The 15377-nt window shown below is 35.4% G+C and overlaps 1 protein-coding gene across 5 annotated transcripts in view; it reads left to right on the forward strand.

Annotated features, from left to right (window-relative positions):
* Positions 1–15377, forward strand: part of LOC148956107 (6-phosphofructo-2-kinase/fructose-2,6-bisphosphatase-like) — a 121768-nt gene that overhangs the window by 93544 nt on the left and 12847 nt on the right. For all 5 annotated transcript variants that reach the window (XM_089093742.1, XM_089093665.1, XM_089093594.1 and 2 more), the window contains 4 exons: positions 745–879; positions 2663–2816; positions 7394–7497; positions 11919–12140. In XM_089093742.1, the coding sequence (XP_088949868.1) occupies positions 745–879; positions 2663–2816; positions 7394–7497; positions 11919–12140 (615 nt within the window). The remainder of the gene's footprint in view (positions 1–744; positions 880–2662; positions 2817–7393; positions 7498–11918; positions 12141–15377) is intronic.

The raw sequence follows: 15377 nt of genomic DNA on the forward strand, positions 1-15377 counted from the left end.
ATCCCAACCCGTTCAGGGACGACCTACTTTTCGTTTGGCCTCAGATGGATGACCCGAATTACAATTTTTGACAATTTGCCATCTTTCATCCATAAAACGTGACCTGGCCATTTTAACGCTTCTTAATCTACAGCGCTAAAAAGTGGGGTTGAAACGCATTTTTATTTCAGCTTACTGTTTGATATTAAATAAAAAGAGGTTTATTTCAACTGAAAATAAGGATCCCCATTAAAACTTAAAACGAACATAAATTATTCCGTATATGAAAGGGGCTACCCACTCCTCAACACCTCGTTCTTTACGCTAAATTTTGATTCTTTGTCACAACTCTACTTTTGCCTAAGGTCAGCACAGCAGTGCATGGTCCCAGTGGTGTCAATTTAGGAGGCGGTATAATGCATGTATCAATTCCCAGGGAGGGGAAAAATTGTCATTTTTTTCAATTTTGTAAATGAAAATACCAAAAAAAGATATTTTTCAATGAAAACACTCCCGAAAATGGTATTTTTCAAAATTTAAGGTTGCGCAGGTCCTTAACTGTCCCTACTTGACTCCACTGCATGCTCCCTCTCTACCTTATCTATTCAGAGCTTCACCCAGGAAGTTCAATGAGAAATTAACTCAAACATAAGCTAAAAAACTCACAATGTTGTTAGCATGCTTGCTTTTCTTGTTTCGAGTCGTTGCTTTTTTAGGTTTAGGTCAAACCTAACAGCTGCACTTTATACACTTTGTTTTATTCAGGTTTTTGATGCCACAAACACAACAGTTGACCGTCGCCAGCTAATACATAGCATCGTTACCGAGCAAATGGGCTACAAACTCTTCTTTGTTGAGTCAATCTGTGATGATCCAAAAATCGTCGAGTCCAACATTAAAGTAAGTAAATTCCCCCCGTTATTCACCCTTTACCAGTACTAGTCACTCGTAACCCAGAAGCTATTCACCCGTTGCTAGTATTAGTTACCTGTTACCCAATAGTTGTTCACCCGCTACCAGCACTAGTTACCCGTTACCCAGTAGTTATTCACCCGTTACCAGCACTAGTTACCCGGTACTCAGTAGTTGTTCCCCCGTTACCAGCACTAGTTACCCGTTACCCAGTAGTTATTCACCCGTTACCAGCACTAGTTACCCGGTACTCAGTAGTTGTTCCCCCGTTACCATCACTAGTTACCCGTTACCCAGTAGTTATTCACCCTTACCAGCACTAGTTACCCGTTACCCAGTAGTTATTCACCAGTTATCAAACCTACCTACCCCAGAGAAAGTATATTTCAGGATTATCGTGATAATCCTGAAGTAGAAAAATATAAAGTTCTTTTTACTAGATTTTAGATCAAACAACAGTGCTATCATGGTGATAGCATCGCTGGGTAGAGGGGCTTCAATTCACAAAAACGTAGGGGGATGTGTTTTTCAAAATCTAGACGCTATTGCGCCTTAATACACAAATCGACACAAGTTCTATAAGGACATACCACGCCTTGTGTTAATTTCAGTAGCCACAATCGTGTCTATCCGTCTTGCTAAGCTGTTGACCCTTTGTGTACCATTTGCGAGCTGTATCCTCGAATTAGTCTAATCGGCTCCGCTTATATTATGTTTTACCTGCGTATTTTCCTTTAAATTTTATTTTCAAGCTCGACGAGCCATTTTCTCCTTTTTTCATGGCATTACCCAATTTATGTGTCAACATCTCTACTTTCTTTGCAAAGTTTTTTTTTATCTTCAGTTCTTCGACGAGACCATCAATGTTCAAGGTCAAGTCCAAGTTTTATTTGCTCGCGTTCACAGATAAATAATGGTAGGGTTGTATCCACGAAAGTAAAGATGCAATCTGGGACTCCAAAGCGTTTTGAATCCACCCTCCGATTGTATGGATTGACGAACTATGTTTGCGATATTAGTTCATTTTAATTTAATATGAGTGTTGATAAAACATATAGTATATGTAGGGATACAACAGATGTTCTAGTTGCAAAGTGTTAATTTGGGGCACAATTTAACCGATGAGTTACTTGGAGAAGGGGTCCAAATAATTTTTGATGGGTTCAAAAAGGAAAATTTTGAGGCAATATGCCGTCCGTCGTCCATATAACGTTAAACTAATAAGGTTTATCGGAATAGTTTTTGACAATTTGCTGCCCTCCATCCGTGTAACATGACCTAACCATCCTATTCCGTTTTTATTTCAATATAGCCCCTGAAAATGGAATATGTTAATTTGGGGCACAATTAAATCGATGAATTACTTATAGAATGGGTCCAAATAATTTTTGATGGGTTCAAAAAGGAAAATTTTGGGGTAATATGCCGTCCTTCATCCGTATAACGTTTATTTTTATTTGTCGTTAAACTTATAACGTTTATCCGAATATTTTTTGACAATCTGCCACCCTTCATCCGTATAACATGACCTAAACTATCTTATTCCGTTTTTATTTCAATATAACCCCTGAAAGTGGAATCGAACCACATTTTTCGTACATCTGTTGTTTTTTTTTCACTACCCCGAACCCACTACTAACCTCGCTTCTTACCTTACCAAAAAAGGCTCATAATGGAAGAGATAGGGCGATTCTCTAAGGTATCGTATGGCCTTAAAAATATTAACAATTTCCTTCTAATATGTATTTGCTAACTTTGTATTTGATTTTAGGAAGTAAAAGTGAATAGTCCTGATTATATGGGCATTGACCAGGAGAAAGCTCTGGAAGATTTCCTGAAAAGAATTCAGCACTATCAGGAAAGATATGAAACTCTGGATGAAAAAAGAGAAAAGTACCTCAGCTATATGAAAATTTTCAATACTGGTCAGTTTTTCCCTTATTGCCTTTTTAATTTCTTCCTTAACTGTTTACTTTGCTCTTATTACTTTATCTTCTAGCCGTTGAGGTATAATCCAGATGTGGTAGTCTTATAGTCAGGTTAGTATTCAGTATTTTTCGTGGGTGGGAGGAGGGGGTTTTACATAAGGATTTTTCGGGGGGGGAGGAGGGTACAAAAAAAATTTAAAACACATCAACAATTTGTTTATATTCATTTTGTTACGTTTTTACGAGTCGGACAAACATTTTTTTTTGGGGGGGGGGGTCTAAACCTCCGCCCCTGGAAACGGTCTTGCTTATAGTGAACCATGGCTCAAGGTTTTATAACTAGTGTTAAAGTTGTTTTCTTCAATAATCGTTTTTGAATAAATAGGCCAACAAAATCAGTTCTTCTTCCAATTAGTTGGAAACGCCAACACCTAATCTGTTTTTTAGTTTGCAAAGTTGTCATTGGCTGTTTCTTTTGTCGTTATTATTAGTGGTAGAGGCATTGTTGCCAATTGCCCACTTTTTAGATTTGACGACAGGGAAATTTTGGTTTGTACCACGAGTGACCTGAAGTCAGGCTAATTCTTGATACTACTAGACACAACACTTCTAATTTGACCGATATCCGGGGGCTGTTTCTTTTTGTACGGGAGTAGAAAACCATACTATATAATAACTGGCTATCTGTAAAATTTTCGGGACGTAATACATCGGGTATCTGAAGCTGTCTTGCCAATTGAGTTGTTTGTTTATCCCTATACGCTAGGTTCTCTTAAGATTGTGACGAATGTTTAAGAATGCCAGAGATTTGTTTGTTTTTATAATACGAGTACTCTTGTTTCTTACGACTATAATTTGTTGAAATTACAAAATACATTTTTGTTAAACACTTTATTTTTTTTTTATAGCTAAAAAGCCCGCAAAGTAGACTTTTTGGCTAGGAGTGGGCAACTCCCACGAAATAATAATATAAAGAATACCACAAACAGCTGGTTAAAAGCAGAAGATAATTGTTGAAGGAAATAAAAAGCTTACGAGGGCTTGAGCGAGTCGAAGGAGGTGAGAATGAGTTGCGTTTTGCTAACTAAAGACCCACGAAGCACCCTTTTTGGATAGTCTGATAATTAAAAAAAAATTCAAGGGTCTAGGTCAGGGTCTACGTGCAAAGAAACGAATTAAAAGTGAATCAGTTTTCGTATGTTTGGGAGTAACATTGGCGAGTTTCGGCTCAAATCAGCGCTAGCTAACTGTGATTTAACTAGCGCGTGTTTTATATGAAATACGCTAATGTCACTGATTTTCCGGGTTAAGAGCCCAGTCTTGGGCCAGAGCCGTTAGAATCCTCAGCTAAGTATTCCAAATTTTAACTTTGATTTTTAATTAAGCAATCCTAGGTGAGGTCCCTCAGAACCTTTTCTGTTTTCTGTTTTGGGGAAGAATTAACAAAAAATTACTGTTCTTCTTGTTGCTAAGGATTTGTGAAGGGCTTGTGCATATCAAATCCATTTAGTTTTGCCTCGTCTCTGGATGATTTATTGATTTTTCTGTACAGTATCCAAGGGAAGTACTCTCTGAAAACGTTTCAGAATTATCCTAGTCAGAATCTGCTAAATGGTTTTACTTTTAGTCACCAAATATATATTGCCAAAGGGTCTTTGATCGCTATGTATTTTTTTCGATGGTGGGGGGGGGGGCAAAAAATTCCCAAGCACGAGCAAAGGTAATTTTTTTAAGAAAAGTAACATTTCCTCAAAATGTTACAAAATTTTCTCTTTATATTTTGGTCTACAAGGGGGGGGGGTCTTCCCCCTCCTGCGGGTGCCCATGTTCTTACTTTAAGTGGGACAATTAAGTGAGCCCTATGATGTCATGACCCTGCTGTGGCTGAGCTTTCACCGAACAGGACTAGAAAAAAAAATAGTTTTGTGCCCCTCCTCCCCTTTCAAGAAAAGTTTCTGGCTCTTGGCTCCGCACCCCAAAGTCATATTAACATGGTATCTGCTTACATTCTTCTTAAAAGCATTTTGGTGCAAGTTATAAAAGATTATCTGAATTTATCTTATACTTCAAGCCCAATACGAGGCTTGTAACATAAGAAAAGGTGTTTTTCAGGGTCATGATGTTACCAGGGCCTGTCCCTTCGCTCAATCTTGTGAAGATTTCTCCATACCCCCCCATCGTGTGCTCAGGCATGTTTATCTAAAGGGAAGCTGAAGAAATGGTTAGAATTGATTTACCTAATGAATTAGACATTTTTATGCATTAAATATTTCTAGAGCAACTAAAAAATTTTGGAGGGGGATAACCTCTATCAAGATATCCCGGTGTTATTTGATTTCCCCAAACACATCCAATCAAAATTTTGAGATAGCCATTTTGTTCAACGTAGTTGAAAGGTCCGGAAATTGTCTTTGAGGATGACAACCCCCCCCCCCCTCATAGCCCTCAGGTCAAGGGTTGTAAATACGCCGTGGGGCATAATTAAATATTTCTAGCGCAACAAAAAGTTTTTGGAGGGGGTATAACCCCCTCCAAAACGCAAAGAAGATCAAGTCATAACGATGGCTTTTGATACTATTTTCAGTGTATATGTTATTCATGTTTGGATAGAATGTATCTAGCACTAGTCTGTCTCATGGGAAAATTTATTGATTTTGGCCTCATGTCTCTAATTCAAAATACATGAGAAGTTCTTTCCAAGTTGTATATCCGCGTGTTCCATTTTGCAAAACGACTGGTTTTTTCAAGTTCCTCAAAGTGCATGCCCCAGTCGCGTGAACATTATGCTTGGAATTTGCAATCTATGGTTTCCTTTGTTTCTCAAGAGTTCTACAGTCAGATACAAGTGACCTAAACAAATATCTTCAGCTATTTTATTTACTTGTTTCTGAAAGTGTTATTTCCGTTTTTTCTCTTAGTTGAAATAAAAAGATGTTCAAACCCTTTAAAAACAAACATTAGCCCAAAGTCAAAATTATGCTGATAAACAGTGTCAATCCTTTACTCATTATATAGCTTGGAAGCAGAATCTTACTTTGGAATTTTTTCGGTGGGGGAGGGGGTAACATAAAAGCAAATCGAGAGCAGGCTCGTACGTTGGATTTTTCCAGCGAGAATAAAACAAAACTATTTGGAGATTTGAATAAGAAGTTCTCAGAAATTTGGGGAAATCTAGGGTTTATGGGGAGATGGGCCCCGAGATTCCTTTTTCGTGTCTCTGATCGGAAGCAGCTCTTTATTGTGTCAAAACTAGAGTTTGGTCAATGTTGTAAACCCAATTTCCAAGTCGTCTTACCTCCTGAAATAAGATAAGATTTTGGATAGCCGGAAGGGTGTGCAAAAGCACAAGATGGCTGCCCCCCCCCCATTGTAATTCCTGGCTGAAGGGCCTTGAAACAGAGATCAGTCCTGAGGGTTTGGACTTTAAGGATCTAGTGTCGTATCATTTACCTTTTACCTTTATAAAAACTCCTCAACCCCCTCCCTGTCGAGCGATTTTGTCCTTAACCCCCTTCCCGGAAAAAAAATCGTTTGTCTCCCCCCCCCCCGAACAAAATCCTGGACACGGTCCTGAGTACAGTTCTAAAAATACAAATTTTCTAAGCTAGGTAAAAGTAAGGTCATTCTGTCGGTGAGCACGCAGGAAGGGGCAATTGGATGGCATTTGAACTTGCCCCCTCCAAAAATAGGGCCTTTGAAAGCCCTTTTTTGTACCCCCCCCCCCCGTAAGAAAATCAAAACTTTTGTTAACTTTAAAAAATGTTATTGGTGTAGTTGACGTGAGCATTGAAAAACTAATACGTTGAAAACATGACCCAAAAATGCGAAAATAGAAAAATAAAACTATTTGTAGGCAATTTAGATCATCCCCTAGGAAGAAGTTGAAGTAATATTGGCTTAGTGAAGGGATACATCTGATTTAAGGAATCCAATTATATAAGCATCGTGTGCAGTCGGTACAAACTACAGCTGTAGATTTGTCGTGAAATTTCATGCTTCACAGCGAACGTAAGCCCTGTTTACGTTGTAATATTTATAATAAAACATCAGCGGAGTATTTTTTTTATACAAAATAAACTTTTGGAAACTTAGCTTATAATATCGAAACTTTTTTTGCTCTTATGATATCCTCGTATGCTTTATTTTTCCACTCATTTACAAAAATTTATGTTGTGTAGGCTACTCAGTAAGGGAGGGATCCTGGCTTCTCGTCCGGGGGGGTGGGGCTTTGGAACTTTTAACACCAAAATTTGTTTATATGTATATTTGTTACGTTTTTACGAGTCGGGTAGAAATTTTGGGAGGGGGTCTAAACCCTATACCCCCTCCCTTGAATACGGCCTTGGTAGTAAGGTAAATTTATACTGTGTTCTTTGGGAGAAATAAAAAAAGCGATAATTTGAATAAGAAGCGCCAAAGAGCTCAGACGAATCTAGAATCTTTGGGGGAGGGGTTTGGGTCCAAAGCTCTCCCCTCTTTGCTTACATTTATGTATTGCCCGCGGCTGGGATGACGCCTTCATCCCCGTTCTCTGGAATGGAATAGGATGTATTCTAACAGAAATTCAATTACAGGTGAAAAAATCACTGTTCACAAACATGAAGGCCATATTCAAAGCAGGATTGTCTACTACTTAATGAATATTCATATCACCCCAAGAACTATTTACTTTACGAGGGTGAGTATCTTTTTCTTCAAGTTTACATACCTTTCACAGTTAACTCAAGTCCCAAGAGATATTTTAAGCTACCTGTAAATAGTCCAATGACCTTTTCAACCCTTGTCACTTGACCGATTTCTGAAATTTAGTTTAAATATCACCTTATTTAATTACATTTATAAAACCTGACGTGTTAGCCTTGTTTGCCGTAATTATTTATTATTAGTTTTAATTATTTGATTTATTTAATCATTGGTTTAAATTAAAAAATATAACAAATTAATTTGAAAGATAATCAAAATAATTATTTATTTTTTTTAATCATTATTCAATTTATTTAAACATTGCTGAAATAAAAAAAAAAAAAATTTAAAACGAATAAATTGAAAAATAAACAAGCCTATTCTAACGTAGACGCTTTCTCAACTTGACTTTAAATATCACCTTGTTTATTCACATCTGACCTTATTTGTAATTTTATCAGTAATTTTCAATATTATTTTTAATTTTTTGTATTATTTAAAAAGTTAATATTTTTTTTAATTTTAATGAATACTAATTTTGTAATCACTTATTTACATTTTGATAAATGAAAAAAATTTAATGTAACGGGAATGCTTTCTTAGTTTGTCTTTAAACATCAGTTTATTGATATCTGACCTTATTTGTATTGCTATCTACTTGTTTCAATGTTATTTTTAATATTATTCAAACAGTTATTATTTTTCTACTTTTAACGTCATCTTTTTTATAAAAAGATAAATCTTTTTTATAAAAAGTTTAATGTTGTTTTAATTTATTTATTTACTTGTGTCGAGTTGTTTAGACGTAATGTTTACAAAAGTTGACGATATTGAAAAGGAAAAAAAGGAAAAGAAAAGTGTCGTTGGTCAATATGACAATTGTGGTCAATGTGACAATTCAATATGGTCAATATTTGTATTTCGATTGCAAAAAAAGAAAAGCGTCATTGGCCTCTTTCGACGTTAAAACAATATTTGCCATGTTTCAAGGACTAAAAATAAATAGAAACGTTTTTTTTTAATACTAGTGATATTATTCCTAAATGTTATTAAGTATTAAATAAGATATTAAGATTAATGATATTAATTAAAAATAAAATTTTAACGCTATTAAAAATAAATATTATTAATTAATGAAATCCAAGTTGGATTTTGCTCTTGCAACATTTAAGTTTCGTAATTTGACGTTTTCTGAACTAATGCAACCAGTTTCGGCATAGTTATTGAAATTAGTTAGCAAAACAGAAAAATTATCTGTTTCATATAAACGTTACAAAAACTCAGGTGTGACTATTAAAATTAATATTAATGATACTAATAATTAATATTAATGACGTTTATAGACATCAATAAAATTAATGTTTGATGAGAAGTACCAACAAAACTTTGGGTCCCTCATTTTCGTTTTTCGCCCCTTCATCCCTGTAATTATACAATTTTCAAGAACCACCTGTATCCACCCCTACAAAAAATGAAGAGAAAGCTCATGAGTCTTCAGGGGAGCACAATTTTTTATGCGTTTTTTTGTACCCCCCTCCCCCTAAAAAAAAAAAATTCTGGATACGTTCTTGAATGGAAGCACTAAAAATTTTAAATGTGTTTTTATACAACAAATACCAATTTTAGCAAATACCAATATGTACAATATGTAGCAAATATCAATATGTACAATACAATTAACAATATGTAGCAAATACCAATTGTTTGCTGGTACTTTTGCTTATTGATGCGTTTCAACATTTCTTTTTAGATTTCTCAGAAATTAAATTCTCTTTCAACCTAAAATTTCTCAGTAAGACATACCAGCTGGGCTCGTATAATCTGTTCCATTTGAGAATTTCACTTCAAATTTCTTGGAGAAATATAGCCTACAAATGGAAAAAGGCTATGATGAGCCTAGAAATGTGTTCCTTTTGTGCATCTGTTCAAAAGTAAAAAAGTAATTATATAGGCTATGTTTTTTTTAAGGAATTAAATTTAAAAGATCAAAAATTGCTCTCAGTTATTTGGGACAGCATATTTAATAACCTTCTTTCCTTTTTATTTTCATCACATGAAAGAACATGAAGTTAAATGAGTGCTGGGTATTTAAACATGGAAGCTTAACTTAATATCTTTTGATTTTGGATAGCCGGAAGGGTGTGCAAAAGCACAGGATGGCTGCCCCCCCCCCCCATTGTAATTCCTGGCTGAAGGGCCTTGAAACAGAGATCAGCCCTGAGGGTTTGGACTTTAAGGATCTATTGTCGTATCATTTAACTTTTACCTTTATTTTGGATAGCCGCTTGAACGGCCATCATTTCGATACCCCCTTCGGGTTTTTCCAATTATGTCTCTGTTCAAGATTAATATTATGCAGTACTGGCTGAGGATTGCTGGATCAAAAGATTCATTTGCCTTTTGATGAGATATTGTATATTATTTTCGGGTTAATTTGTAAATAATAGTTCATTTTATATCTTCATTTTGGTTTAATATTTGTGTTTTCTTCAAGTTTCATGTACGATTAATGTTTTTTACTGGTATCATTATTATCAAGTTATGCTGTTTATACAACCTATACAAAAAAAAATAAATAAATAAAATCTCTGTGTTGAGCAATGCAAAATATTTCTCAAATGATTTTCTAAGATTTCGTTTATCAACAAACAAACTACGATAATAAAATATTCCGACTGGATTATCGAAAAAAGTATGCTGGATAAGAAATATTAAATAACATCATAGCGTCTATTTGTACTGCCTTGAAGCTTGGTTATAGTTAAATCAAACGCTTGCACAGAATTGTCCTGGGCCTGTTCCCGCTGTAAGTTTTAAAAGCCGTTGAATTTTGGTAATGATCCATATATTTTCCGTTAAATTCTCTTTATTTTTTGTTTTTTAAGTTGCGGTCCCCCCCCTCCCGAACGAAAATTGCTGTGTAAATGAATGGTACAAATTTGCGACCTGTATTACCACTCCACTAGAAAAGAAGTCATAAAAGCATTTATTCCGTTTAATTATTTGATGTAAATATTTGATTATTATTGAAAATTACTTGATTTAATTATTGGATTATTTGATTTAAGCGTTAAGTTTTTATCATTATGTATTTTGTTTTACTTGTCTTTTTTATTACTACTATCATCATTTTTGATATGTTTGTCCGTAGTTGAACGTTCGTTTTGCTTCTATTTGACTCAGAAATTAACCCCTCCCCCCCTGCTCCAGCATAATTGTCCTTAAAAAGAGTGTTAGTTTTTTGTTGAAGCTTATTCCCCAACTTTGAATAATTCTTCAATTACTTAAAATAAAACTAAAAACTAAATTAAATTGTTTTTGGGTAGTCCCTAAACCTTTTTAAACGACTGCGTTTATTGTTTATTTAGCATTTCTTTTATTCTCTCTAAATATTTCTAGAGATTGTTCTAGATCTACCTATAGTATCATTAAATCAGTTATATATTATCTTTTGTACGAAAAAAGATACTAGATAAAAAATTCCCTGACTGAAGGTTCCATTATTAGTGTGTCTAAAGTTCTACTCTTAAAAAAGAAAGTATATCATTAACTTTTCATTGGCAAACATACCTCTCTTTGAGCTCGTTTTAAATTCTGAATCACCGATACAACAGAACGTCAGTGACATATATTCACGAAAATTTAGAAGGGGGGGGGGATTTGTCGTTCTTTTCATTTTTTTAAAATGATAATACACTCAAAAAGGCTGGTTTTCAAAATTTACCCCCTCCGCCACCAGGGACGCTACTCCAGAATGTAATGAAAATTTGGCAGTCAAGGTTCTGCTGAAGAGAGAAGAATGAGCCTAATTGCAAATTGCAAGGATCGGTATGTACAATATTTACATCTCTAGAAGAATCAAGATTTTTAAATACTCCCGCTGAAGTTTGTTTCGAGGAGGCGCCCACTTACAGAAGTCATGTACGCCAGTTGGCGCGTGCCATGTGTGGCGGACACTGGTCCAATCGTGGCAGAAATGTGGCACATGTGGCGTTGTCAGATGTACACCAGGTGGCGCGTGCCGTGTGTGGCGGACACTGGGCCAATCATGGCGGAAATGTGGCACATGTGGCGTTGTCAGATGTACGCCAGGTGGCGCGTGCCGTGTGGGACGGACACTGGGCCAATCGTGGCGGAAATGTGGCACATGTGGCGTTGCCAGATGTACGCCAGGTGGCGCATGCCGTGTGTGGCGGACACTGGGCCAATTGTGGCGGAAATGTGACACATGTGGCGTTGTCAGGTGGCGAAAAGTGAGCACCCTCGGTTTTCTATTCCACAGCGCCCAAATTTTGATTTTAGGTTAATCTTATCGCAGAAAAGCAATGTTTAGTTTGGTTTATCCTATGCATTTATAACAAGCGCTCAGATTTCATATTTTATACAAAAAATTAAAGGCTTGCATTTATATTTCAGCATGGGGAGAGTGAGTATAATTTGAATGGAAAGATTGGAGGCGATTCGAGTCTCTCTGAAAGAGGGCGAGAATATGCCGAAGCCTTGGCTAAGTTTGTGAAACAACAGAAACTTCCCAATTTGAGGATCTGGACATCGTGGATGAAAAGAACTGTACAAACAGCAGGAATGATTACTGAAGCACCCCAAGAAAGATGGCGTGCACTAAATGAACTTGACGCGGTAAGCTGTTATTTTATTATATCATTATGTTATAACATTGTTATTGTATTATAATGCTAATTATAATGTGATATGAACTATAATGTTATTTTGTTATTATATTAATATTATGATATTATAATGCTATAAACAATAAACGGTCAAATGGGGATCAATCCATTTATTTAGACAGTGAAAACAGGTACAAAAGTCTAAATATTTCGATTACATACTCAGTGATCGTCATCAGTTGGAATACTAAAGTATTAAAATTGAAACTAACAATTTTATACAAATCAAAATAGTTAACTTTCGAATCATTCACAAAATAATGAACTTCCGGATTATTCACTAGATTTTTTCTTCGGAGAGAAAAATATATAGCCCAAATTATATGTTTCCCATCTATTCTGTCACTTGTCTTTCTCTTGTCTCATGCTAGCTGAAAGAAACTAACGAAGAAACCGGTTTGTTCTCGAGTTTTACACAGCTTAAACTTGAGTGAGTGTCGCATAATACTCAAGAACCAAAATTCCTTCCCCCTACGGAAAAAAAAAAAAAAAAAATAAAATTCTCAATTTTGGAAAGCCTTATTTTCCACGGGGGGGGGGGGGGTAAACGCCGGCCACCTGCCCATGCACTGTTATAACACGAGGCGCCATTAATGAATGTGTTTTTGGATCATGCTTTTTTATTTTTGATCAATTATTGCTTGTTTTTGATTAGTTTCGTGTTTGATTTAAATAAAATACTTAAAAGTTGCAAAGTAATTTTTTTGAATGCTTAAAGTAACTTTTTTTGAATGCTTATCAGCCTTGCTAATTTAAAAAATTAATTAATTATAACTAAAATAGTTAAAGCTCTGAGGAGGTAGTTAACCACTATAAAGCTTTAATCATTTTAAAGATACTTGTATACAGGGCGAGAGTGAGTGTTGGGTTAGAAATCTGATCTCCCGCTCTGATAAAAAGGAAAGGTACTTGTCTGTTAAACGAAACATCCAAGAAGTGAAGTTAGCTTTATACTAATGAAATATACCAAACGTTTTGGTATATACCAAAACATGATTATCATCATGTTTTGGGAAAGCATGATGAAATTATGTTTGTTATGTTAAAGGAAATTATGGAAACTACAACAAAGAATTATGAAAAAGCAGGCCGCGCAGAACGCATTATATTAAATATACTAAATACCGAACCTAACCTAACTCCTAATCAACTCTATACATTAAATATTTAATTAAAATATAGTTACATTGTAGTTTTTCTCACTCAAAACAACCAAATCATAACCGATTCCGATGAGTCAAAGATAGATTAGATATTACACATCGTAATTCTTGAATGTGTTTCGTTTAACAGATAAGTACCCAAGGAAAAATTAAGGCCCAAGAACACTTTTTTTCATATTTCGTAAAAATCCTCTCCAAATCCCTATCTCTGTGTGCAAATCTCAAAATCCCCTCGAACCCTTCCAAAAAAGGAAAATTATGAGTACAAATACAAATCAGTAAGCTTGAAAATACCGCCTATATTAACACATGTAATAAATATATGGGAAATACCGAGTAATTGAGAATCAATTATCACCTGTCCTAACATTCCAGTCACATGTTTCAGCGAAGAAACTAGTTTGTTGTCTGCGTCATTTTTTTGAAGATTTCATCACAGTAATTGCTTACTCATGCATGCACATTGCGTTATATTGTGTGCTTTTCATAAAAGTCGGTCTAATTACTAGATCATTTTAGACAGAGGCTGCGTTGAAATCAAAGCAGAAAGGATATAACTTTCTTTTTACTTAAATCCCATAACGTATATCACAGGGACGGAGGAAGCCAGAAAAATTATTGGGGGCCCAGGGTCCCCCGGCCCCCTTGGATCTGCCAGTGGCATATCATAAGCTATAAGACAAGTGTTTGGAAAACTTTGGCAAAATTATTATACTAATTGACTGAATTGTTTTCTTCACGCTAGTGGAAAAAAAAAGAAAAAAAAAGGAGGAAAGATCAGTGCTCATGGCACTGATCTCATGGCACTGATCATGGCAGTGCTACCCATGGCAAAAAGTGATTTTCCTTGCCGTTCAAGGTGGGGCTATAAATTTCCTTTAGCGGGTTTTTGGAAATGGGGATTCCAATGGTGTACTTTTTGTTTCGATTTGAAGTCATTTTTGAGGGGTTCAGGCAGGGTCGTATCCAGGATTTTTTTTTTCGGGGGTGTTTTACACAAGATTTTTTTTTATCGGGGGGAGGGGGGTCTACACAAAAAAACTCGTAAAACTGTGTTTATATCCGTTTTGTTACCTTTTTTACGAGTCAGACAAACATTTCAGGGGGGTTCAAACACCCCCCCCCCTGGGGTTCAGGCTATTTTTCAAAGATTCCGTAATTTCGTTTTCAAAATAACATTTTACTATTAAGACCAATCGAAGTAATAGGTTAAATTCCTGAGTCAGCTACAAATGGCAATTTTTTCTTACTCGAGTTTTTTTAACGCGTTTTTAAATTTTTGGTTAGTATATGCTGTGATTTGTTCTTTACTAGCTTAGCCCTATTAGGGCATTCGTTCTTCGTTTGACACAAATCTGAAACATTGGTTTCAAACCGACAAGTTTTCAGAAAAGCAGGGCTATTTTTAACTCCAGAAACAATGGACAATGTGATTGACCTGCGAAAGTACGTCACAAAAATAAAATAATGCAGTTAAACTACAGATTAACCTTGAAATGCAGGACAATAATCTCTACTTTTCTATTTACCTGTAACTTAAGTATGTTTGCCAAAGACCCATGCAACCTCACTCTGCCAATCTAAATTCTGGTTTTCTTTCTCGGTCCTTACTTCAAGCTTTAGTAAGATCTATAATTTTTTTCTAGATTTGCTATGAAGATTTAACCACGAAAAATTATCATTTTCAATTAATTACAATCATTTTCAATTAATTACCACTAATTAATTAGTTAAAAATTGCCAGCTCCATCAATCAATTAAATCAAATGCAGAGGATCTGCAATTTATCGGTCCTTACTTCAAGTTCTTGTAAGATTTATATTTTTTTTCTGGATTTGCTATGGAGGTCTAACCATACAAAAATTATCATTTTCAATTAATTACCACTAACTAATTAATTAAAAATTGCCAGCTCCATCAATCAATTAAATCAATTGCAGAGGATCTGCAATTTATCGGTCCTTACTTCAAGTTCTTGTAAGATTTATATTTTTTTCTGGATTTGCTATGGAGATTTTAACCAT

Source organism: Artemia sp. Qi Xiang Cuo, chromosome 1 (genome assembly GCF_049724085.1).
Source record: "Artemia sp. Qi Xiang Cuo chromosome 1, ASM4972408v1, whole genome shotgun sequence".
Classification (NCBI taxonomy): domain Eukaryota; kingdom Metazoa; phylum Arthropoda; class Branchiopoda; order Anostraca; family Artemiidae; genus Artemia; species Artemia sp. Qi Xiang Cuo.